Raw genomic sequence first — 27,327 nt, 5'->3', positions numbered from 1 at the left:
TCAATTTTAGTGGATCTTACCTTATATTTAGGGTCTTTGTCAACCTTCATAAGGAATTTTCTCTTGAATCAAGATTGTCATTATGCATCGAAAAATGTGTTTCCATATTCTCTATAGTCATACTTTATCCATGAAACCCATTGCATGAATATGGTTTAGAGTTGTCGTTGCCAAAAAAAATGTTTCAATACGAAGGGCTCACACCCTATGATCTCTATGGGCATTCCTACCCATAATGTAAATTTTTTTTTTGATAGATTTATTTTTCAAACTTCCCTTCGCATGACGTTTTATATATATTTATGCCCTTCATTTAAATGTTATTATTATATTATTTATTAAATTTTTACTAAAGCAATTTTTTTTTGTTGATATAGGTTTTTTTTTTTTTTTCCTTAGTAATTATAGCTTGGGAGTCTATCGGTTCTCGAGTCAGCGGATGGTTATTTCCCTTCATTTTGTGCAAAGCTCCCTAATTCCGATGAAATTCTCCTAGTTCCTCTGGGGATCGAACTGCCCAGTATATGCAATCCTTTGGTTTTGTCTAACCTTCAGATGCTCGTTCCTAATTGCAATATGCAGGCTCTCTTCCCTAATGTCGATGGAATTCTCCTCGTTCCTCTGGGGATCGAACAACCCAGCATATGCAATCCTTTGGTTCTGTCTAACCTTCAGATGCTCGTTCCTAATTGCAATACGCAGGCTCTCTTGAGAGCCTAGGTCTCCTTGGCGGCCAAGCATGTCCAACTGGTTTCAAATGCCCTAAGTTGCAACCTCTCAAGACTTCACACTTTGTAGAAGCACCTCGACAATTCAAAGGAAAACTCTGATGGCTCGAATTCCTTGTACTCGCCCACACAATTCCCTTTGAGTCAGGGTTTCAGAGCAAGCATGGCTAGCAATGGTGATTGTCTAGTCCTTGAGGCTCCTTATCAACACACTCGTAACTTCATTGCTCATCGGGGCTCAAGGTGGAAAAAAAATAATTAGCCTCTCAGAAGCATCAATGGGCCACAACTCACCACAAATGGCCTCACTTCAGCTCGACTCTACACCAAGGAAAGTAGCACTTCACGCAAAGGTTGCAATTAGGAGTGAAGCATCTCATGGGTTGCTTAGTCGATTGGGTGCTTTGTTCACGGGGCTCTCAGTTGCTCAAGCGATTCTGGAGTCATCGCATGTTGACATAGTACATGGAGAAGCGTCAGCAAGGGAACCTGGGTTCGAGTTCAAGCATTTTCCACGCTACTTATTGGGAAAAGATCACGATTGGTCTCCACGGCATCGACACTGGGCACTCTGTTCATCCAGGATTTTCGGAACGTGTCCATTCCCAAAAGGCCCGAGCTGAATTCCCTTTCTAATTCCAGGTCTGAATGACACTCTCTCAACTGATTTTTGTAATACCAACCCTTCCAATTTTTGTTCAAGGCCAAGGCTGTATGCCTGCTAGCAAACTTATAGTTTTCATGGTACTAGATTTTTTTGTAACTGTGTCTAATGTTCAGATGAGAAGAAAGCGATTTAATATCAAGGTTTTATATATGTTATTGGTACACTATTCCCTCAAGAAGACCAGTGACATTCAGTCAATGCTCATGTAATATATTTCTGAAGTAACGGAAGAATTTTTATACAAAATAAAAGCCCCCAAATAAAATCATAGATATATACATTAAAGAACAAACCTATGGAATCATGTTAGCTATTCTGAAACTAATAATGATTTAGGAAAATTATGTATAGTCATTTCTTATGTAATTTCAGAGCTTTTGTAAATCATGATGAATTATTCTGCAAAAGTTCTCATTAGCCTGTTGAAACTCATTCACTGTAATGCATTTTGAAGAGGAGCAATTGATCTTCTCTTTCAACATTTTTTTCAGTAAGAAAAAAGTTGCATTATATTCATATAAGATGAGAATATACATCATGGGGCAAATAGTATATGGGAGATATACATCATAGGCAGATAGTATATGGGAGATATACATCATGGGGCAGATAGAATATACATCATGGGTAGATAGTATATGGGAGACCATATATTAAATAGAAACTGATGTTAAGACTACTATCCCTGTGGAAGACAATGAGATCTTTAGCCCCCAATGAGATAGAAAAAGACCAAGTACCGACTCAAAACATAACTTATATTTGAAGATGTCTGCAAAAATCCTCAGATACATAGAAGATGATAGTAGAAGGATGGAAAAACCAAATATTTACAGGATTATCTACCTATGTAATGTAGAGTGTCATATTAATAGGACTAAAAAGGTGCATTCAAAACTTACCAGAATTTGGAGACAAAAAAACTGTTAGCTTATACCAGGGAGACTAAACTCCACAATTTCATGCTAAATTTCTTCCACAGAGATTCGTACCTACCATGATTGTTCTGTAGAGGAGAGACCCTCTTTCAACATATTAAATTGGAAAACATCCTTATAAATAATAAAACAAATTTAAGGTCATTTTTACTTTAAATAAGGATTTAAGAGGATTCTAATATTTCAAACAATAATACTAATATATAAAGTGGATGTTTTGAAGGCATTCATGATTGTTTAAAAAGTAAAGACCGATCTCTCTAACCAGCATCCCATGATATAAAAGGCCAAAACCTAGTCATGTTCAAATTCAATTATGAATTATGAAATGCATAGGTTTCCATTTGAGATTTTCATTTACAACTACTAAATAGATCCATTTTATAAAATTTGAGATCTATTATGAGCATTCTAACAGTGAACAAACTACATGAAAACTCTCAAAATGAAACAAAAAATTGTTATGTCCCATTTATTATATTTACGTCGTTCCCCTTTGACATCAACTCCCCCAATTGCCACAACCGTGTACTTGTTTGAGCAATTCAATCAGATGTTAGATGATTGAAACGTTCCAGACCATTGGATATAGTTTAGGTTAGTTTCTTATATTCTTTCCGCACAGTTTTTCTTGCTGCTTCAAATCTCGCTGAGCAGGCCGCGTCTCTGGGCATCCCACTCCAGGAGCTTGATGAGCTTTTATCCCCGATGAGGGTTTTGCAGGGAAAATTTTTAATGGATCTTTCGGGCTTCAGATTTCATTCAACGGAAGAGGAACTAGTTGGCTTCTATCTGAAGAAAAAGATCCAAGGCAGCCACCCAATGAGCTTCGATATAATCATACCAACATTAGACTTGTACCAATACGATCCCTGCGAGTTACCATGTATGTTTATATTCTCTCAGCTACTTCTCATGTTAAAATTGTTATAAAAAATTGACAGAATAGTAATTTATATATTCGCTTGCTTTCAGGTTAGGCTTATGATCGGGAGAGGCAATGGTTCTTCTTCGTTCCTAAGAGACCACAAGAATTCGAGCGCTCGGCCTAAGAGATTGACCAAGTCGGGTTCCTGGAAGGCCACAGGTTCAGACAGGGCAATTCGCAACGAGCAGCTTCAATGCATCAGTCAGAAGAAATTTCTCATGTTTTATGAAGGAAAAGCCCCTTACGGACAGAAGACGGACTAGATTATGAACGAGGATGCCAGATTCAGATCTTCCACAGTCAGGTCATTAGTTAACTTTGATAATCATTTTATCCAAATCTTCTCTAGACTGTCAAATGAATAATTAGGATGGATCTTCCGGGTTTCAGATTTCATCCAACGGAAGAGGAACTGGTTGGCTTCTATCTGAAGAAAAGGATCCAAGGCGGCCACCCAATGATCCACAGCTTCCTCGTGAAGTCCATGCGCGGGTACAATTAATGAATGAAAAATTATTCTGTATTTACTTCGCTTTCCTTGTTTTATTAATTTTTTGAGCTAGTTTTTGACTCTTGTGATGTCTGGTTTTCTTTTTTCTATCCTCTAAAAATTAAACCATTAGGGTTAGGGTTAGGGTTTTGAGGATGGGGATATCACAACTAGGTCGCTTCAAATTATCAGTGATAAATGGAATAAGCTTCTTCTGAAAGTAGTTGGCACAGGGTATTATTGTATTTTTGGAAGATGTGTCATGATTCAATGCTCCGGTGATGATGGAAACTGTGTATGCTTTAGATTAATCGTTCCAATTACTGAATGCACAATGTGGAAATGAAGAGACATCTGAGGAGCAAGTTTTCAATCAACTACGGGTTCTATATTAGTGCTGGATCTCTGATGGTATGCGTTTGTTTGGGTTGTTTTGTTATCATGTTTTCTCTGTTATTATCTGTTTTCTCTTATTTCCTGGTATTGCCCTTGTAACCAGTTTTGAAAGTTATGGTCATACGTTTTGTATGTTAGAATGTGAAATGTGTATGAATGTTCAATGCCCAAGAATTTTGGAGTGCATCCCTTTAGAATTACCTACCAGCTGGCTAGCTTAGAGTTTCTGCATAAAGAGAAGTGAGATGTCAATGTTTTACAGCTTGGGCAGTGAATGAGGATTATGTGTAAACTAAAATACACACTTTTACCTCGACCCATGCCCTCATTGAACTACCATGATATGAGGTGCAATGCTTGTAGCTTCTAACTCTAATAGTTTGTCTTCCCATTTTCTACCAAAGCTGAACAACTTTGCTCTGTACATCCCTCATCCTTTTCCAAAGTTATTCTACGCATTGGTGGGTAACAGGTCTAATACCAAATCTCTATAAATGTGAGTACAACGTATAACAGGGCCTTATTTCCTTGAATATAATGATTCATTTGGTATACTAGTTATTATCAATACAATAAAAAATTCACATACTCGCTTTCTATTTTTGGATTTATGTCTTCGTTTGTAATTGGAAGTCCTTGTCCCATACATTTGCACAACAATAGTTATTATCAATACAATAAAAAATTCACATACTCACTTTCTATTTTTGGATTTATGTCTTCGTTTGTAATTGGAAGTCCTTGTCCCATACATTTGCACAACAACGAGAGCTCTAAACAGAATTCCCTATTACATTTCCAGTCTACACGCTAATTATAAACAAAATCAGCAAATGGTCTATACCAAGTATCTTAAAATGTGAGTATAATACTAAGGGTATAATTGGGCCTTGTTTCCTTGAATGTAATGATTCAGACTTTGCAAGAAATTATTTAGGGTTATTTTATTTTATTTTATCCAAGGACGGATTCTTTAACTTAAAGAAAAGTATTGCAATTGACCTGAATAGGTCCAGCATCATAAGAAAAGTGGCCCTCAAAGGGCGAAATGCAGAGCATAAGTTGTTTTTTGTGGCTTAGTTATCATGACCGGGATATACTATCATCAAAATTATCTAGGATTTTAACATGGCCTCAATCCCTTACTCATGTCTTAAGGGAAACTAAAAGTTTGTGGGTGTCTGACATTCTGTCATTTTCAATCTTTTAACCACAACCCCATCAAACCCCATTGGCAGAACTTTTCATTCTTGACTCCAAATTTTCAAAAAGAAGTTTTATGAAGCTCACTTTCTTCAGTTAATCTTGAACCTTGATAGTGCTAAATATCTAGACCATGGTGATTGTATCTGCACATAAATACAAGTCCTAACCCTAGAAAATCAAAATCTTAACCTTCCATCAAAACTACTGTAACATAAATACAAATTCTGTAAGTTTGACTTCATTTCAGTAAGGCAGTTTGACTCGAGTTCAAGAGACAGTTCACTTGAGTTCAAGATAGTGAGACTTGAGTTCAATGAGACAGTTCGACTTGGTTTTAAGGAGTCAGTTTAATGGCGCAGATTTGGTGAGACATATGATTATGCACTAGCGAGAATTTGTATGTTTTTGAGCTCAGGAATATAGTTCTAGATCTGTGCCTGAGGTCAGGAGAGCTAGAGTGCATCACTTTTTTTTCTATAAAGATTTTTTTTTTTTAATTTTCCAGAAAGAAAAAAACATACACTTTCATTAAAAGAAAAGTAGTTACAATTACTTTGGAACCTCTGTTTTTAATAAGAAAAACATTGACTGTCCCATTCTTTTGCAACAGAGACCTATCAACTATTTGTTCCAGCTTTGACTGTTGTCATTAACAATCTCCACTGAGTGCTTTCTAAACTAAAACATGTATCTCAACTGGTTGGTTTCTATCTGAAGAAAAGGATCCAAGGCGGCCACCCAATGAGCTTCGATATAATCATACCAACATTAGACTTGTACCGATACGATTCCTGCGAGTTACCAGGTATGTTTATCTTCTCTCAGCTACTTCTCAGGTTAGAATTGTTATAAAAAATTCACAGAATAGTAATTTATATATTCGCCTGCTTTCAGCTTTGGCTTATGATGCTGGGGAGAGGCAATGGTTCTTCTTCGTTCCAAGATACCACGAGAATTTGAGTGCTCAGCCTAACAGATTGGCCAAGTCAGGTTACTTGAAGGCCACGGGTTCAGACAGGGTAATTCACAACGAGCAGCTTCAATGCATCGGCCTGAAGAAAATTCTCGTGTTTTATGAAGGTAAAGCCCATTACGGGCAGAGGACAGACTGGATTATGATCCTCCACAGTCAAGGTCATTAGTTTACTTTGATAATCATTTTATCCAGATTTTCTGTACATGGTGTGGAGTGAATTTTTTTAGCAATGTAACTATGAGAGGTTTTTACCTTGTTTTTATAGGAATCTGTCAAGATAGTCTTGGGGTAAAATCAGAAATTTGAGTTCTCTAAATTTTAAAATGTGTTTGTTAATGATTTAACTTATAAATATGTTGTGTAATGGGTTTGGAGTATGTCTTAGTGAACTACTTTACTGAGAATTTGTTCACTTTAAAAATAAGAAAAAAGGTTAATGGCCCAATATCCATAGGCATTCTCAATGACCCAATATCTATAGGCATTAACAATGACCCAATATCCATAGGTGTTTTGGTGGGAGTGAAACCCTTCTCCCTTATTGACCACCCATTGGTAATTCCAGGTAAAATACGTTTCTTTGAATAACAATGATATTTAGCCTGCTATACAGTGATAACTATCTCACTGCTTATTTTACGATTGAGTTAAGATAAGTTTTCATACAGTATAAATAAATAAAAAATTATGTAATGATCAGTTTTTTAATCCTTCGGAGTGGGTAATAAGGCCAGAGTTTTCTAGTTGCAGTTCTTATATCCCTCAAGTATGCAGGAGATTTGAACTTTTGAGAATTTATTTATTTTAATTGTGGTTGGAGTTTCGAATTTATTTATTTTTAATTGTGGTTGGAGTTTCAATTTATTTAAGCTATGAGGCTAGAATTTGAAGTTTTACTATACCTCTCATTAGTTAATAGGCCGAAAGGTATGTAGCTGCAGTTATTTTAAACCCTTCCAAGCACAAAACAACATAAAGAGGTTAAAGTTTTGACCTCTATACTTAATGGTACCATATATTTACATCTATAATGCTTTTTAGCCCCCTGAGTGGTTGAAATCAATGTAAAATCAACCATGAAGCAAGTGTGTTTGAGTGCCTGGAACCGATCATGCTCTCTGAAGAGACAAGGGTTTTGAGGGGAACACCAAAGCCTGCAAGACAGACCAGTTAGTGTTGCCAGACTTGTCGCTGGACAGCCTGCTGATCCAGGCCATAGCAATTTCTTCTGCTCTTTTTTCTACATCACCATCCAGCTTTCCTTACTTTGAATAGCTTTACACGTTCTTTTGAATGTGGGGAGCAGTTTACTTTCAATGCTCACTGAATTCATACTTCTCTGGTTTATGAAAAATTACCGAGATCTGTCATTTCTGAATTCCATGTTTAATTTTTTTTTTAAACATATATACATAGACAGAATCACACATCACCCTTATATTGAACTATAATATATAATGCACCTCTCTAAACATCAAAACTGACTTCTTACGTTATTTCAATTTCTAAAAATAAAAGTTTGTGTCTATTTCAATTATTATTTAACCTAGCAGAGAGTTTACCAAATATGACAAAATGTTCAGTACCTTTAATTCACATTTGAATATGCCATGTTTGAATTTGTGTTACCAGAACCGAGCTATTGAAAATATTGACAAGAGATTGAGGTCACAATACTTTGAAAATATTGGGCATCATAATCATTGAATCTTTGGATCACACCTTATTGTCAAACCATTCTATTCATTGTCATCGTTTATCTGAAAAGTTTAAAATCTTAGTGTTCGCTTCTATCAAAAGAGATCCGACGAGTGTCTCCCTTTTGCAAAAGATTATGAGTCTAAATATTCATGGATTGGGAACTACCAACAATGAAAACGAAATGTACATATATCTCTTTCTGCATAATCACAACAAAATATATAAATTTGGCATTTTATAATGATATGTATTATAGATTCAATGCATTCAATTGATAAGGCCTGCATAGCTGCAACTCTTTCAATCTCCATCTGGCCATATTGTTTCTTATATATGTCTACACTTCCATGTAATTTTCAGAGAGCTTTCAATCAGGACTTTACAAGAATTTGGAATGCGGATAAACTTCTCTGTCATTTTCTTTTTATCCCCTTTGGAGAATGTTGTCTGTAGCCCCCTTCCCCATGATGTCTGAGTACAAAGACTCTGAAGATCTCTATACGATTGTTTCCGCTTATTCCACTTCAACAAACTCGACACCAATGGAAAACCAACAGTCAATAGTGCAATTTAAGACCAGTGGGGGGAAGAGGACTGGACTGGTGCAATAAGTCCAAGATTGCAAGAGGATGATAAAGGTCCAACCTCAACAAAGAAGAGTTGCCTTGGTCATAAAGCACATGTATGGACTGAAAGGGTTAGGAGGAGTAAAATGAATTGTATGCTCAATACTCTAGAGTCTCTATTACCTGAGGGTCTCAATCCAAAGGTAGTACTTGATGATTTCTGTCTGGAATAAAAGTTCAAGACACTAATACAGGCCATGAGCTAAGCAAATGAGTATAAAATAGATTTTTATGTCTGTACAGACATGTTAGATTTTGATTGCAGAGTTGTGTTTTTTGTTGTTCTTATCAAACCTAATTTTCTAGACACTGAATTGTTGAAGTATTTGTTTCTCAGGTGGACAAAGGAAAAATTGTTGATGAGGCCATAGATTACATCAAGACCCAGCCCAACAATTAGAATTGGAAGCACATCATAGTAGAAGGATTGAGGTCACAATACTTTGAAAATATTGGGCATCATAATCATTGAATCTTTGGATCACACCTTATTATCAAACCATTCTATTCATTGTCATAGTTTATCTGAAAAGTTTAAAATCTTAGTGTCAGGATTTTATAATTGTGCCAGGTCATTTATTACCTTAACATATTTTCTGAATTGGTATCCAATTACAAAATAGATGATCCAAAGTAGTGTCCATTAAACTGCTTTACCAGCAATCTGGTTTAAGTCTGTGAAGTATTTTTTTTTATATAATGCTACGATTGTATGTTGTATTTATGTTCAAATCTTCAGTATTTTCTCACCTCAGTGGAAAAGCACACTGGGGTACACAGATAATAGCTCAATACAAAAATTAATGATTCTCATGTAGATTTGCAGTAACTCTTCGCTTATTAGACTAATAGGCATCCGTGCTTTTACAGGGGCTTGAAGTTCCGAACCCGCTAGTTACTTACCACAACGTATTATAAAACTGCATTGGATTTTCAGGAAAACCAATGTCAGAAGTTTGAAGTATGCATCACATCCTTGGAATGGTTATAGTTTATCGGTATGCATCCCAGCCACAAAGTGTCATAAAACTGCAACGAATGTCAGAAGTAGTTTGAGGTATGCATCCCAGCCTGGGAATGGATATATTTTGCAGAGAAATTGCACAAATGAAAGAAAAAAAACAAATCATCGCTCTTAGAGCAGAAATCCACTGGTTGGGATATTCACAGAGATTATCTGTTGCCAGCATTTTGTAAGGTATGTTCTTCAGGACCAACTATGGTGGTATTAAGTTCATCTATGGTATAACTCAAGTCCTTGGTTGTGACTTGCTGGTTATTGTTTTTTGACTAAAAAAATCAAAGAAAGCACACTTCAGGAAGTAGTTCTATATATAACAGAGAAAATCCGATTAGGAATTTCTGGAAAATAACACCATCAGTATACATAGCTCCTAGAATGTATCAAATATCGTAGCTGGTAAAAGGACAGTAAATTATTTCCATGGTTAAGTTCAGAACTGTTACTTACCTTAGCATAAAGGGTATTCACCATGTTGGATCCAACAACGTTTATGGTGCAATTTACAATCTCCAGTTGATTGGCATCCATGATAGAAAATAATTTGGGCAGAAAACCAGTCTTCTCAGGGGCCCATATTGTGATGAAAGCCTGGCCACCCAAAAGTTTGGATCCAAGAATCTATAGACCTGGATGTGATGATGTTACTGGAACTGAAGGAAGGATGTGAATACCAAGAGAATTTTAAGGCATTCTGATTGTTGGGCTTGCAAATCTTTCAAGGCAGTTTGGAGGGTCTTGATATAATCAATGGCCTTATCAACAATTCTTCCTTTGTCCACTTAAGAAAGAAATACTTCAGCAATTCAGTGTCTAGAACCTCTAGAACATCAGCTTTGATAAGAATCTATCAATTCTGCAATCTGAATCTAGCATGTCTGTACAGTCATGAAAATCTATTTTAAACTCATTTGCTTAGCTCATGGCCTATATTAGTGTCTTGAACTGTTATTCCAGACAACAATCATCAAGTACTACCTTTGAATTGAGACCCTCAGGTAACAGAGACTTTAGGGTATTGAGCATACAATTCATTTTACTCCTCCTAGCCCTTTCAGTCCATACATGTATTTTTTCATCATGGAAACTCTTCAACTCTTCTTTGTTGAGAATGGACCTTGATCATCCTCTTGCAATGATGGACTTTTTGCACCAGCCCAACTCATCTTCCCACTGCTGTTCATAGATTGCACCATTGATTTCTCTTTTTCTACTGGTCTACAGTTTGTTGAAGTGGAGTAAGCATAAATAATCGTATAGAGATCTTCGGGGTCTCTGTACTCAAACATCATGTGGAAGGGGGTGACAGACAACATTCTACAAATGGGATCGCAAAGAAAATGGCAGAGAAGTTTATCAGCATTCCAAATTCTGATAAGGTCCTGATTGAAATGTCTCTGACTGTTACATGCAAGTATAGCCATGTAACAGAAACAATAAGGCCAAATGGAAGGGCTAGCAGGTACGCATGCAAGTATAGCCATATAACAGAAACAATAAGGCCAGATGGAAGGGCTAGCAGGTACGTAGGCTTTCTATTCATATGATATGGTGTTTATTTGAACATGTACTGCATCATGGAAATGAAAGACATATACAGATTTTTTAAACATTTCCGAGTATCTTAGTCATAAATCTTGATATCATTATGATTATATCTATATGTTATTGATTAGACATCAGAGTTAATCCCTGAAATCAATTATGTTATCTGCCTAATTTTTCAGATTGAGTACAAACCTTCACTTATATTCTTTATTGAAAGCTGCACATATTTAGTTTTTATGGGATGGTGATGGAAACAAACACTTCTCATCAATCTGATAGTAATAATTTTCAAACTGCTTTTCATAAATTTCTAGATAATAGGTTGGTTGGATTGTGTTTCAGTCTTTATAGTCTTTATTGGATTTTTAGAGTATTTTTATGATGTTTTAATTTTTTTATAATTAAAATTATTGAATTTATGTTGATTGCAAATTTTAATATTTAATTATTTGTTAGAGATTTGTAAATGGTAGTTTTTCATTTTTCATTTTTTCTGGATGTGTTTGGATTTTGAATTTTTAATCTATTTCTTACATCTTAGAAGATTTTGGACATTCAACTTATTGGATTTTGAATTTTTAATCTATTTCTTACATTCCAGAAGATTTTGGACAGTCAACTTATTTCTTTACAAAAAACTGCCAATCTAAAACAATTTTAGACCTACTCCACCCAATTTAGTTGTTATATATGAAATATACAATCAATTATCTATATAAAAAATGACAAATTTATATATTTTGTTTTGATTATACAAAAACGGACATGTACATTTTGTTTTGACTGTTGGTACTCCCCCTCCATAAATATTTAGAATCATAATATTTTGCAAATGGAGATATTTGTCAGATCTCTTTTGATAAAAGCAAACAATGTTCTTTTAAATCTGTGGGTTAAACGATTGCAATGATGGAATGGTTTGACAATAAGGTATGATTCAAAGATGCAATGATTATGATGCTCAATCTTTTCAAAGTATTATGACCTCATTTTCTTGTCACCATCCAGTTCAATAGCGACACTTAGTAAGCCTTTTGGTGACTCCATATGTGCAGCTCAATTGTTTACTTGGCCTCTGAAAAGTTCTGGTAACTCAAATTCAAACATGGTTAGATGCCTGCACTAATTCAAAAGTTTTTTAAAGGTATTGCAGATTTTTGTCAGATTCTCTAACTCCTGCTAGGATTAATTAATAATGGAATTACAACTGAGAGCCATTCGAGATAATTCTTAACAAATCTTGTGTACTAACCTACCTATTTAAATTCTTAACAAATCTTGTGGGACATTATTGGGCAATTGTCATTTTTATTACTCTAGAAAATATAAAAATAATCTAATAATAAATTAGAAGTTAAATTTTAAAAATATATTAGTAAAATCATATTAAAAATATTAATGCGGTTATATAACTGAAGGCTTCATAAATATAATAAACAAAATTATTGCAACAAAAAAACTATTGCAATACAAAGAAATGCACAAAATTTCTTGATTAACCATGTATAAAAAGGTTATGGGTCAACTTTAACTTGAGAATAAAAAGGTATTACAGATCTTATTGTAAAATTGACCATTCTGCTAAATAAAATTTGCTTATATATTAATTTCCAAGTCTAATTAGAATATGAATTCATTAGAATTGGAATGATCTTAAATCCTTAGGAAATTGGTGGGCAAGGAGCCACCTGGCATGGATCTAATTAACTTGAAAAAAAACTGGCATGAATCTAATTTAACTTGAAAAAAAAAACATTACACATCTTATTTTAAAATGGACCATTTTGTTGAATTGGATCCTGATATTTCCCTTGAGCTCTGAGCTGCTGCGCGCGCTCGCTCGGCCCGGCAACTCGCGAGATCCGCACTCTGCAGATTTAGATCTCTGCGCGCTTGCCCGCTCCTGCTCTCTCCAATCCCTGCGGGCGCGTCCACTGAGGGCTCTGCCTTCAGAGTGCGGTCGGCTAGGGTTTGTCTACCGAAAGCTCTAGCCTCTGGCTGCGGTCAGCTAGGGTTTGTCCTACTGCTCGCCATGGAGGAGCCGGATCTCCCCCAAGGGCCCTCCTCCCCTTCTCTGTTTTCCGTTGTTGAGGCCTTCAGATCCTTGTTGGCCTCTCTGCCTAAGAAGAAAGCTGTGGAAGCCGCCAAATTTGTGAAAAGACTTGAAGACATCCCCGAGATCGCTCTTCCCCCTGAAGTTCCGATTCAAGTAGCTTTATCTTTGGCGGATTGTGCTCTGGTTGGTCAGTTTACAGGTCTCTGACCCTCTTCAAAATCAACAGAGAACTGGGTTGCTAGAAATTGAGCTTTGCCGATCAAGAACAAAGTAACATCTTACTTCTTCGGAAGAGGATACTTCCTATTTGAATTTTTAGAAAAAGAAGACAAGGATCTCATTTTCAGAAACGGCCCCTACTTCATGGGGCCACAAGGGCTGTACTTAAATAAATGGACGCCAGATTTCGATCCGGCAGTGGATGTGCCCTTTGCGGTCCCGGTATGGGTAAGGCTTCCCAATCCCCTGTTTCACTGTTGGAATTGGGACTCTCTGAAACACATTGGAAACACTCTTGGGAAATTCATAGATAAGACCAACAACAAGGATCAGTATGACTGTGCCAGAATTTGTGTGGAGGTGGATCTGGAGGTCGGACTACCAGAAGCCATCAAAATAAGGGTAGGTCCTTGGACGCATGTCCAGAAGCTGGACTATGAACAGTGGCCATTCAAATTCCAGAAGTGTCAAGTCTACGGACACTTCGCTAGAGGTTGCCCGTCCAAAGGGGTAGAGGAAAAAGGAAAGGAAGAAGGATGGAATCAGGCAAAAATACCCAAAACTTCTTTCAGGAAGACTGCAAATACTAACGCCAGAGCCCCCCAAACGGGCCCTGCACAACATCCTTCCATGGAGAGCCAATGGAATAAATTTGAGATCCTTGGATTTGAAATAATGGATACCCAGGAGACAGAAACTCCGAAAGAAGTCTCTCCGCCTAAATCTAAAAGCGGACCAAAGAGATCCAAAGGGAAGATATTAGAAGAGGAGGATGAAACCCAAGAGTACGAGGAATCGGAGTAAGAAGGGGAAATAGGGGATTTGCAGTCTACCCCCAGAAGATCTACAAGAGGCCGAATGTCAACAAAGGAAAAAAGGGATCAAGAAACATACAAAGACAAGCTCCAGGGCAGCCAGCCAACGCTAGAGAAACTCCTAGCAAAAACCCCGAAAACGAAGAGGATCCAAACCCAGAGCTCCAAAGGAGCTCACCACAACAAAAATAAATGATAAAGATAGTCTCCTGGAATTGTAGGGGAATGGGCTCCAAAGCAAAAGAAGAAGCAATGAAGAGTCTAACAAGACTGGAAGCCCCGGACATTCTTCTCATCCAGGAGACTAAACTGGAGGATTTAGCCTTCCTCCAAGCAAGCAAAAAGTTATGGAAAAAAGACGGAGCGCATGCAACCTCTGCCCGTGGAGCTTCAGGAGGACTTGGGTCGCTCTGGAATCCAAATAAGTTTTCCCTTATCTCCGAGTCCCTGAACACTCATTGGATTTTGTTAAAATTGCAGCACTTAGAATCTAAAGAAATTATCAGTCTGGTCAATGTATATGCTCCTAACAATGCAGGTGAAAAGAAAATTTGTTGGGACTCCATCAAAAACTTGGTAGATCTGGAAAATTTGGAAAACATTATTATAGCGGAGATCTCAATCTCACCCTCCTTTCGTCAGAAAAAAGAGGAGGCAGTATTGTCAGAGATCTGGTAAGAGAATCAGTAGATCATCTCATGCAGGATTGGGATCTGATAGATATTAAGCCGACCGCCGGCAAGTACACGTGGTCAAACAAGAGGGTTGGCCTGGGACATATAACTGCAAGACTGGACAGATTTTTGGTGCAAAGTTCCTTCCTGCTTCTAGGATTAGAAGCTAGATCGCACATCCTTCATAGCAGCATATCAGATCACAAGCCTATTAGCTTGGAACTGCCGACCCATAAGGACCTGGGGCCCATTCCATTCAGGTTCAGCTCTCTCTGGATCAAAGAGGCAGACTTTATGGACAAGGTCAGAGACTGTTGGAAAGACCCAGTCAAGGGTTCTGCCTTCTTTGTGTGGGAGGAAAAACTCAGGAGAGTTAAAGCCATGCTAAAAAATTGGGCCAAGACCCTGCCTAACCCAGCTGTGGAAAGGAAAAAATTCCAAATAGAATTAGAAAATCAACATCTCCATCTTGAAACAGCTGAAATCACAAAAGAGGAATTGGAAAAGGAGGCCAAACTTCAGCAAAACTTCCATAAGGCATGCCTGGCAGAAGAGGAGTACTGGAGGCTCAAGTCTAGAAGCCTTTGGCTCAAATCCGACGACAGAAACTCCTCTTTCTTTCATAAAAAAGCTCAAGCTAGGAAAGGACGGAACTCCATCATTGAAATAAAAGAAGAAAACAAAGTTCTGAAGGACTTTGCAAGCATAAAAAAGGTAGCTTCAGATCATTTTGAGAAACTATACAGGGAAGAAATAGGAGCTGAGAAAAATGATTCCCTGCTGGACGTTGTCCCTAACCTCATCACCCCCAAGATGAACCAGATCTTAGAAAGCAAAATCACGCACAAGGAAGCCAAGGATGCCCTATTTGCCATGGAGCTGGACAAAGCCCCAGGACCGGACAATTTCACACCGAGATTTTTACAAACCTGTTGGCAGATAATTGAGAAGGAATTCCTCAAAATGATTCAGAAATCCCAGGACTGTCAGAAGATTGGAGGCTGCACAAATTCAGAATTTCTCGCCCTCATTCCTAAGGAAAAAGGGGCAAACTCCTTCAATAGACTTCGTCCAATTTCACTATGTAATATTGGGTACAAAGTGATCACCAAAGTGATAGCAAACAGGCTGAAAAGATTTCTCCCTAAAATCATTCCGGACAATCAAGGGGGATTCATCTAGGGCAGGCAGCTGGTGGACAACTTCGTGCTGGTGCAAGAGGCAATCCACTCCAGCCAACATCGAAAGGAAAAAGGTATGGTTATTAAATTAGATCTAGCTAATGCCTTTGACCGTGTTAGACATAGGTTTTTGTTTGATGTAATGCATAAATTGGGATTTGGGCAAAGACTCATAAAGTGGATAAAAGCTTGCATATCGGAGCCTTGGATTTCCCCTTTGGTGAATGGAAGGGCCGCTGATTTTTTCAAAGCCTCAAGAGGGCTGAGACAGGGGTGCCCTCTCTCACCTCTCTTATTCGTCATTCAAGCTTCGGTTCTCAGTTTCTATTTGAATAAAAAGTAGCAAGAACAAGACATTGCTGGACTGTGTATTGCAAGAGGGGTGAAATGCATCAATCATGCCCTCTTTGCTGATGATACTCTACTGCTGGGAGCTGCTACACCGCACTCAGCTATCAAATTCAAAGCAGTTTTGGACGACTTCTCTAAGATCTCAGGCAGCATGTTAAACAAGAGTAAATGTCAAATATACCGCTGGAACATCCCTGCTTCTACTGCAAATTCCATAGCTAGATGCCTTGGATTTGCAGCCTCCACTTCTTGGTCCTCATTCAAATATCTGGGTCTGCCAATCTTCAATAAGAGGGCATCTAGCAAAGATTGGGTTCCCCAACTAGACAAATTTAAAGCTAAGATGCAAGCTTGGGGATCCTCTTGGCTCAACATCGCCAGCAAAGTAGTGCTCATTAAGGCAGTTCTCTGCAGTCTTCTGATTTTCAAATTTTCTGTCCTCCTGGCACCTGTGGGAATCATCAAAAAAATGGAGGAATTAATCAGGCACTTCTTCTGGAAAGGTGGCAAACAAAATGACAAGAGATTTTCCCTAATCAACTGGGAAACAGTCACTAAACCATTTTTTGAAGGGGGATTGAATTTTAAAGATCTCAAAGCCCAAAATCTAGCTATGGGAGCCAAAATAATTTGGAAAATCATTGCTCCTAATCCAAATTGGGCACAGATTGCCTTGTGGAGGAAATATTTCAGAGGAAGGAGGCTCAGATGTTTGGATCAGCCTAAAAACACATTCAGAACTCACTTCAACACTTTCATTAACAGAATTGCTCCGATGATCAAAAACTACTCGCACTGGATTCCTGGAAATGGCAAGCAAATCCAGTTATGGAGTGATAAAATTCTGGATCGACCTCCATTGGAAGAGCTGGGAGATTTCACAGAGCTGAAGAATTGGCTTGCTGCAGAAAACGTCCACACCCTGTGGGACATATCACGGTGGACAGAGGATACCTGGGCGGGCTGGAAGCATCTACCTGTGCCCAACGCATTGCAACCTGATTGGGCAGTGCTCAGATCTCATCTACACGGGCTGGCACCTATCCACGCAGGCAGAAAGGACGTGAGAGGTTGGGGGAGAAATCGGGCAGGCTATACAGTCATGCAGGGATACACCAAATGTCTTGAGCACCCTCATGTGCCTCCCAACCCTGCCCCTTGGGTGGGCATATGGAATTTCCCCTCTATTCCCAAAATAGACCATTTCTGTTGGATCCTCTGTCACCAAAAAATTCTTACTGAGGACAGACTCCAGAAAAGAGGATTGAATGGACCTTCCAGATGCATTCTTTGCAAGGCAAACTCAGAAACTGTCCTTCATCTTATGATTGAATGCAACTTTACAATCTCTATTTGGCAAGAGTTGCTAGATACTTGGAACCATGACTTCATTCTCCCTACTTCTGTCAAGGGTTTGTTCGCGGGTTTGATGGCTAGATATCTAGGCGCTCAACCAAAAAACAAAAAGATCAGGACAACTTGGAGTGCACTGCCAAAATTCATCAGTTGGCAGGTTTGGCTGTAAAGGAACAGGAGGATATTCCGGAGCAAAGAACATGACCACAGATTAGTAGCCAACTCAGTGAAATGCCAACTAAACGAGTGGCTGGAAGACATAGGAGACGACTCAAATCTCAACCAACAAGACAGAGATCTGGGATCTGTCCTTAATTTTAATTTTCACAAGCCAAGAAGCTCCCCTCCAATTCTCAAAGACTGGAAAATTAGGAAAAATGAGAAAGATTTTCAGGATTGGCTGTCCAATCAACCAATTCCTTCCCTATTCTTTGATGGGGCAGCAAAAGGGAATCCAGGGAAGGCCGGTGCTGGAGGACACATTAATATGCCAGACAACACTTCTCCTCACAATTTCGCCTGGGGTCTAGGCCATACATCTAACATAAAATCCGAGGCGTTGGCCCTCTTACAAGGTGTAAACTTCCTCAAAGAGCTGGGAATTCGAGAAGCAAATGTCTTTGGAGACTCGCAAGTAATCATAAGAGCAGTGGTGGCCAACTCCAACCCAGCAGATCTGCAACTAGCAAGGTTAATTACAAGGATTAAAAGCATGTCAAAGTCTCTACATTTGAATTATTTTCACATTTTGAGAACAAATAATAAAGCAGCAGACATTCAGGCAAACAAGGCAGTTCACTTAGAGGCTGGAACTATTCTCAAAAAAAAGGAAATCCTGTGGGCGCCCATCCCGTAAAGAGTCATGTTTTACTGCCTTCTTTTACAGCAGTTCGTTTGTATCTTTCTGCTTGGACAATTAGCAGCCAAAGTGCACTTTATCAATTGTAAAAAGAGGAAGCTGATAAGAGCAAGAGCCAATTCCCATTTGGTAGAAAGGCAGGCTAAAATTTGCTCCTCTCTTTGTAACCGATTGTGTGGCCATTAGCCAAGCAGTTAATGAAATCCTATAACAGTTCTTGTAAAAAGAAAAAAATGGACCATTTTGCTAAATAAAATTTGCTTATATATTAATTTCCCCATCTAATTAGAATATGAACATATTAGAATATGAATAATCTCAAATACCTAGTAAATTGGTGCGCAGGGAGCCACATGGCACGATTTTTTTTTAATTTATTTAAAGTCAATGCAACCTAATGAACTCAATAACCCACTACAACCATTGATAAGCACTTAGACGAAGCATATGCTGAGCATATTCCCTTGAGAAGCAATCTTAGGCACTAAATTAAAAAAATAATAAAAGTCAACCAATCCTTATCCACCCTAAGTTGAAATAGGAAGTCTTAAGCCATTATGATATAACAAGAAACTCACTACAACCATTGATAAGCACTTAGACAAAGCATATGCTGAGCATATTCCCTTGAGAAGCAATCTAGACACTCAATTAAAAGTCAACTGATCCTCATCCACAATAAGTTGAAATACAAAGTCTTCCACAATTATGATATAACAAGAAAGAGGAAGCCTTACTGATGTTAAAATAACTTAAAGCTCAAGTTGAGTAGTGACACAGGGAATCAAGGGAATTAATAGTGTGATTACTTTAATATGAAAGACAAAATTGAAACCTATAGTTTTGGAAATCTAATATAAGTGCAATTACCTCAAATGCTCCAACTTTTCCCATTTATGAAGACTATGAATTTAGTTGTCATTGTTTTTAATAAAGCAACATATTTTGGGGAAAACCTCTGAGCATTTCCCCTCATTCTAAATATTGGCACCCAAGGTGAACTCTACATCCTTCAGGGCACACGGCTCTAGCGCTACTACACAATATGGGTAGTTAAGACAATCCAAACAAAGTCTAACATGTTTAAGATGAATGCAATTTCTTTTGTTCTTTCAATTGTTTAGATGTCTCTGCAACAATTTGATACATTGTCATCAAAATCAACAATAATACCTTAATTCTCTCAAATTTCACAAGCTTCATAAATAATTTATTCAAGCCCTAAATTGATAACTCGCATAGTGTCGTTGATGATCTATTTACTTAGGCATTTCTCTTCCACTTGTACGTTTGTCCACATCTAGTAATTGTTTATTTTATTTTTGATCTTTTAACAAGTTTTCCGTTACAAGTATAGAATTGTCTTCTTCCTCAATTATGCGAATTGGATTCTGTTGTGATTGTGAGTTTATCATTTTTGCAAAAAGAAGAGCTTTGTGTCAAATGTGATATTTTTTTAAGCTCAGACATTTATTTTTGAGCTAGAGAAATTAAAACACTGTTTTTGAATCTTTAATAGAATTTCTTGGGAATAAAAGCTAGAGAAATTCAATAGACAGGTATTACATCTAAGACATTTTTTTATCACAAGAAGGAAACCTTATTTTGAAAATTGAAATTTATTGATGGCACTAGAAGGATACAATGGTCCAAAGAGAATAAATAATACCATTATTTTATAGTTTGGACATATTACACAGCTAAAATAAGGATAAGAAGCAACAAGTAGCTAAATTAACAACATTATATAACAAATGATGAGGGAGTTTATTAATGTTCCCCTTACTACTAAAGTCTTTCTATTAAGCTTTTCTCATAAAATTAGACCAATTTCTAATGAACAAAAACTATTATCCATTGCATTGTGAATTAAGGTGATATGAGATTACTTTGTTATGAAATGTTTGATTTAAAACATTTAAATATAAAGATTCCAAAATTTTAATTAAGAGCATTTTCATAAATCTTTTGGAGTGAAGTGTCGTGCATTAATTTCACTTTGAACATATCTTGGTTGGAATCTCCCTAAAACATAACATATGATAAAAAAGAAACAAAATCACTAATGTTTCTTATGCCATTGCCTTGTGGCGTTTCCTTTGCAACATATGGTGCAAATGCTAGTTACCCAGGGTTTTCCCTCTGGAGAGAACTCCCCTATGTGTCACTATGTTATGTCTTGTGCCATTGATTTAATGCATTAATGTGTCACTATGTTATGTCTTGTGCCATTGATTTAATGCATTAGACATAAATTTTTTTTCCATTGTTGGATCATTATAGGCCGTGGACACTACGTTGAAAGTGGGTTACAGTAAACACTGAGGTGGAAATGCGTTGGAAGTTAGTTACAGTTCTAGGTTGAAAGTTGGTTACAGTAAACACTGAGGTGGAAATGCGTTGGAAGTTGGTTACAGTAAAATAATGCGTTAGAAATTCGTTACGGTAACCTAGGTGCCCATTGTAACTAATTCTCTATTCTTAATAAATATGAAACCTTAGCTTCTACATTAACCAAAAAAATCAGGGTTCATGCCTCTTAGGAATCCATATTTTCTTCACGGAAGCCAGGCATGAATCCACATTGAATCTTATGTAATAGAAAATGTCATTTGATTATGGTTGTTGTTTACTGAAATTTATACTTGAATTGGTCTGGACATCGTAGGATTAGATCTGAATTGTGGGGAATTTCTTGGTTTGCACACAGAAGTAGCGGTGAAAGCAGGGAAACTGCCAAAATATGTTGTTGATGCAGATCTTTTTAGATTCACAGTGCGATGCGCCTTGGCTGGTTCTATGGGGATCCAGCCAAGCAACCATATGGGAACCTTGGACCAAAGGATGTGTGCACAGCCGAACATCAGCAGCTGGCGCTAGAGGCTGCGAGGCAGGGGATAGTGTTGCTAAAGAACGATGGTTCGTTGCCATTGGCTGCTAACAAAGTCCACTCCTTGGCTGTTATTGGCCCCAACGCAAATGTCACCGAAACAATGATAGGAAACTATACTGGTATGGATTCATTAGATGGTGATTCATTTTTTCTGAAACTTGAAAACATTAGATTTTAGTATTTACCGAATATCCCCTGGATTACATAATCCATTTTTTTTATATTGTTGGCAGACACTCCATGCAAGTACACGACCCCCCTCTAGGGCCTTTCAGCGTAAACTAAAACTCTCTACGCCGCTGGGTGTGCAAATGTTTTATGCAGTGGAAACAATTTGTTAGGTTGGGCAGTCCAGACAGCAGGAAATGCAGATGCAAGAGTGTTGATAGTAGGTGGAGACGAAACATTAGAGAAAGAAAGTTTAGACAGAACGACTTTGCTGTTACCTGGCCAGCAACAACAACTCATATCCCAAGTTTCTGCTGCATCCAAGGGACCTGTAATTCTTGTGATCATGTCTGGGGTCCTTTTGATATATCCTTTGCAAAGGATAATAACAAGATCTCAGGTATTCTTTAGGTGGGCTATCCTGGTCAAGCTGGGGGAGCAACCATTGCAATTGTGAGATATGGAGCATATAATCCAGGGATATTTTGAAATACCCACTTTAAATTTTCCATTTCGACAGCTTATATTCTTTTCAAATGGTGTTCATCCGAAGGAGGGCTTTTTAAATTTCATTTTGGGGCATAAATGCATCTCCATGCTTATCAAGTACCCATGTTGCCATTGTTTCCTGAGGTTTGGGAAGTATATATAGAAACTCCCAAGCTATAAAATGCTCTCTAAAGAAAATTCTGAAAATAGCCTCAGAAAGAGCATCATTTTTTTGGCTGAAATTTAATTTAGATTTGTGGTTATGGTAAAACAATTCAATTATAAATTTTCTTCATCGATTTTCTTTTTTTCTGGGATTTTCTAGTTGATTTTAACATTTTGAAGCTTGCATTGGTCTATACTCTTATGCATTTCTTAATTTTAGTTGTTGTAGAATTTTCCAATTTTGTTAATGTCTTTAAATTTTGCCTCATGAATGCACATTGAATCTTATCTAAAAGAAAATGGCATTTGATTCTGGTTTTTGTTTACTGAAATTTATACTTGAATTGGCCTGGACATCGCAGGATTGGATCTGAACTGTGGGGATTTTCTTGGTCTGCACACAGAAGCAGCAGTGAAAGCAGGCAATCTGCCAGTTGAACAGGCAACAGCTCGCAAGGCTTTCACCATTGTTATTGGCACATCCGGGTGTTTTGTTACATGGTAAACTGCTTAGTATCTCTGCTTTCTGTTTGATTTTTAACTATGTAAAGCTTTGAAACATGCAAATTTTTCCCCTTACTTTTCACCGAATGCTTCATATTTGAGGTTCTCGTTCTTGAAAACTTCCGGTGAGGCCAACTTATTGCCTCAAACATTTTATTTCAGGCAAAAAAGGAATCGGTCAAACTATCTTGTACAAAATTCTCCGGCAGGATATGAAGCAGATGCAAAGCAGTCGTCTTCGGAAGGCAGTAGTAATTTTTTAGTCTAATCTCAAGTGTAGACAGAGCACACAATGAACCCTCATTTTATATTGAACATGGTGTTTATATATCTTGGGGACATCATAGATATCAAAAATATCACTAGCTAGGCCATGAAAATCTAAGTGTTTATTTGTTCAGGACTAAATAAGATAGATAGTAACTCATCTATCCTCACAGATATCAAAACACTAGGAGATATGTGTGAAAGTCCAGTAGCTATGGCCACCTACCTCTATCTACTAACTGGAGCATTAATACTTCTGATCGTTAATTCCAAAGTTACCTTTAAAAGATTTTATGTTTACAAGCAATTAAAAATGTTAGGTCGCGATATGCTCTCCCTTGTACATGGTTATCGTCTCTTATGATTGTCATGTGGTTAAAATGTTTGGCCGAGATATGCTCTGCCCTATAGAGGGTCCTTGTTTCTTTAAAAATAGTTTATGAGATTACTATCTCATCAAAAGACTTTGTCCTCCAACAAGCCAACTATCAAACATATAATAGGATGGATTCCTCCCAAAGAACAACATAAATTGAGTTGAATATTTAAGGTCCTCTATGGTAAGATTGAAGAAACTTGATTTGCTCTTGCACTAAAAGCATCCTTTATCTCAAGTGCTAAATGCTAGATGTATTGCTTCTTAATCCAAAGGACATTTTCCAATTACATAGTGTTTGGTCACTTCACCTAAGCAAAAGACTGTAGAAATTGCAGCGTATTGTTAGAAATTGCAGCGTATTGTTATTATTTTTGTTGATTATCATGTGTATACATGTTTTTTTTTTTTTTCTACTACTGACTCTGTAATTTGATTATAAGTTTATACAAAGCAAAACAAATGCTAGATTTGCCTCTTTGATTATAAGTTTATACAAAGCAAAACAAATGCTAGATTTGCCTTCTTTTCTTTTCCTGTGGTTTGTTTTATCACACTCACGAACAACATGTTTGGCATTGGGTCCTTTATGCTGGTGCTAAATCAAACTCTGCAAATTTAACAGACCCCACAAATAGTTTCTTTACTATCTTAGTCATATAATCCACATGTCAGATATGGAGCAACCTTGGCAGTGGGTCTATTGTACAGACACAACATTAAGTGAGGCCATTTTGCTGTTGGAATCATTAACATCAAATGTGGTAGATTTTGTTCGTCAAGGTGCCTTTATAGCCATGGCTATGGTTCTTTGCAAACAAATGAAGCACCTGAACCTTGGTAGGTACCTTCAGGTGTGCTATTATACATTGTTGTAAGCTTTTATTTAGCAAACAAATGTTCATTGTTGCCATTGTCGTTGCACTTCTATTGTTAATTTTTAATGCAAAGTTTCCCATTGAAATAATAACTTCCAAATGTAGCCATTTAAAGATAGAATTATATCTTATAGATATTGATAGTGCTATTATATCGCATTTGAACTCCATGTTTTTTTTGCGCTGTTGGAATCATTAACATCAAATGTGGTAGATTTTGTTCGTCAAGGTGCCTTTATAGCCATGGCTATGGTTCTTTGCAAACAAATGAAGCACCTGAACCTTGGTAGGTACCTTCAGGTGTGCTATTATACATTGTTGTAAGCTTTTATTTAGCAAACAAATGTTCATTGTTGCCATTGTCGTTGCACTTCTATTGTTAATTTTTAATGCAAAGTTTCCCATTGAAATAATAACTTCCAAATGTAGCCATTTAAAGATAGAATTATATCTTATAGATATTGATAGTGCTATTATATCGCATTTGAACTCCATGTTTTTTTTGCAATAAATCATTTTATTTACGAACTAAAGGTCCCAAAATTTGATTTTATTTCACCTCATTATTTCGTTTCGCTGTAATTATTTAGTAAGAGCCAATTGTCCAAAGGTCATGGCAAAATGACTTATAGTAATTATTTAGTAAGAGCCAATTGTCCAAAGGTCATGGCAAAATGACTTATAGTAATTATATAGTAAGAGCTAATTGCCCAAAGGTCATGGCAAGTTGACATATAGTTCTACCAGTACCACATAAGTTATACATTGTGTAAAAAGGTAGTACCACATAAGTTATACATTGTGTAAAAAGGTAATACTACAAAAGATTGGATTTTATTTATAATACATCTAGAATGATACATGATGTCAAACAAGTAATTTTTAGTATTAGTCTCTAGATATTTTTGGAGTTACAATTGCTTAGACTTAGCTTGACAATTTCAAGGTAATATTACAAAGGCTGCATTTTATTTATAATACATCTAGAATGATAAATGATATCAAACAAGTAATTTTTAGTATTAGTCTCTAGATATTTTTGGAGTTACAATTGCTTAGACTTAGCTTGATGATTTCAATTTGTTCCAGTATTGTAATTGTGATGTTGATTTTGATTAGAAGAATTGCAACTAGTTTCCAATATTGATTTTTATACAATAACTATCATATGTTTATTGTAGAAATTATCTAGCACCATGGAAGCACTTCAAATGTTATGTCCAAGGAAAGTACCTTTATATTGTTCTTTGTCGTGGTAATAAATGTTGATTGAATGACTTAGACATTGTAAATATATCATTTTGAAACATTATATAATTGTGATGTTGATTTTGATTAGAAGAATTGCAACTAGTTTCCAATATTGATTTTTATACAATAACTATCATATGCTTATTGTAGAAATTATCCAACACCATGGAAGCACTTCAAATGTTATGTCCAAGGAAAGTACCTTTATATTGTTCTTTGTCGTGGTAATAAATGTTGATTGAATGACTTAGACATTGTAAATATATCATTTTGAAACACTATAATGTTGTGCAGATATTGCATCGATTTTACGACTTTTTCAACGACTTTTTCTTTGCAACGTACAACTAAAAGACCCTTCAATCTAATTATGCTATCCACATATGTTTTTTTATATAGCATAGAGATGGCCCATAGTTGAGCACATGATGAGTTTGAACCTTTTGCATGGTGTGGGTTTGAATAGTGTTAGTTAGGTCAAAGACAAACTTTTTTTACCATGCTCAAAGACCCATAGTCTCCTTAGTGAATGCATACCTTGTGTTTATCTTAAAGTATATAGCAACCATGCAATATTTGTTTATCTTGGAGTTTCATCTTATGCTTAACTCCTTTTATTTTCTCTAGTTCAATTTGGAATTGCTTATATATCAGATATAGAATTATAAATATATATCTAATATATATCCCTCTCTATCATGCACACATACATATTTACATGGATTTCCTTCTTATATATATACACACACACTTGAACTAATAAACATATATGTGAATAATTCACTATTATTGAGCTACGACTTTCCTTCCCAATATGGAAGAGATGTTGTAATGGCCTATTATGTTATATTATGTTATTTAAACATTTTGACTTAACCAAATTATAATTATATATATATATATATATATATATAAACTAGCTTAGATCCATGTTAATTTCCTATCTATCAAGTGTTGAGAAGGATCAAATCTCTCGAAGTATAAAACTTGAAGAAAAAGAGAGTTTGCACCTTGAAAATTTTTATCATATAGATCTAAGTTAATTAAATTCAATATAAAAATCATATGGAGAACATTCAATAATTCCATACATATTGTAACATACTTTTTTTTATTATTGGAAATAATCTCTTGTAAAAAAATCAAAATATAATATTGATTTAAGAATATTGATACAATCCCAAACAAAAACTTAAAAATATAACTATTTAAAACCTCCCACCACAATTATTTTCCCCTGATCATACAAAAAGACCATTTCTTAAAAAAATAAAAATAAAAAAAAAATAACGGTTTTTTCTTAAACAAAAATGAAGCTTGAGCAATCTTTCCTCACGCTTTTGCTTTTATGCATCCTAAACATAGAATGTGAATGCAATGCTAAATCCTAGCTTCAAACATACATAGGTTGAATTTCTGATAACGGGGAATCAAAACTATATTGACTCAATTTTGGTTCATGATGTCTCTAACTATTTCTTCAATTTTGACCGGGCATAAAGAAAGATACAATAAACAAAAGTAAGCAATATAGGTATAAATGGAATAAACCCAAGTAACAAAATGGAATAAACCCAAGTAACAAGAGGACCCAGTAGAC

General features: G+C 36.5%; 1 protein-coding gene across 6 annotated transcripts; it reads left to right on the top strand.

Moving 5' to 3' along the window:
* Window positions 1–427: 427 nt before the first annotated feature.
* Window positions 428–23,518, top strand: LOC149194494 (beta-xylosidase/alpha-L-arabinofuranosidase 2-like). Of its 6 annotated transcripts, XM_089405100.1 has the most exons (8): window positions 428–1,370; window positions 3,057–3,219; window positions 3,309–3,565; window positions 3,652–3,753; window positions 5,964–6,158; window positions 6,248–6,433; window positions 22,814–22,952; window positions 23,118–23,518. In XM_089405100.1, exons 5-8 carry the CDS (start codon window positions 6,095–6,097, stop codon window positions 23,221–23,223), a joined length of 495 nt encoding a protein of 164 aa, XP_089261226.1. In that variant the 5' UTR covers window positions 428–1,370; window positions 3,057–3,219; window positions 3,309–3,565; window positions 3,652–3,753; window positions 5,964–6,094; the 3' UTR covers window positions 23,224–23,518. The 6 variants fall into 6 exon arrangements, with proteins under 6 accessions (XP_089261226.1, XP_089261227.1, XP_089261228.1 ...); XM_089405101.1 differs by lacking the exons at window positions 3,057–3,219; window positions 3,309–3,565; window positions 3,652–3,753; XM_089405102.1 differs by lacking the exons at window positions 428–1,370; window positions 3,057–3,219; window positions 3,309–3,565; window positions 3,652–3,753 and adding an exon at window positions 3,779–4,162.
* Window positions 23,519–27,327: the final 3,809 nt, after the last annotated feature.

This window comes from Pinus tabuliformis, chromosome 2_2 (assembly GCF_031772625.1).
Source record: "Pinus tabuliformis cultivar Carrire ecotype Pingquan chromosome 2_2, CPIR1, whole genome shotgun sequence".
Classification (NCBI taxonomy): domain Eukaryota; kingdom Viridiplantae; phylum Streptophyta; class Pinopsida; order Pinales; family Pinaceae; genus Pinus; species Pinus tabuliformis.
Note: the sequence above shows the minus strand (reverse complement) of the source record. Positions and strands in the feature narration are given on the sequence as shown.

Bases quoted from the DNA above. Each gene is read 5' to 3' on its own strand.
- LOC149194494 (XM_089405101.1), top strand. From the start codon at position 6,095: ATGAGCTTCGATATAATCATACCAACATTAGACTTGTACCGATACGAT. The intron at 6,159-6,247 runs GTATGTTTATCT...GCCTGCTTTCAG, and splicing joins CGATTCCTGCGAGTTACCAG to CTTTGGCTTATGATGCTGGG. The intron at 6,434-22,813 runs GTAAAGCCCATT...TGGACATCGCAG, and splicing joins AATTCTCGTGTTTTATGAAG to GATTGGATCTGAACTGTGGG.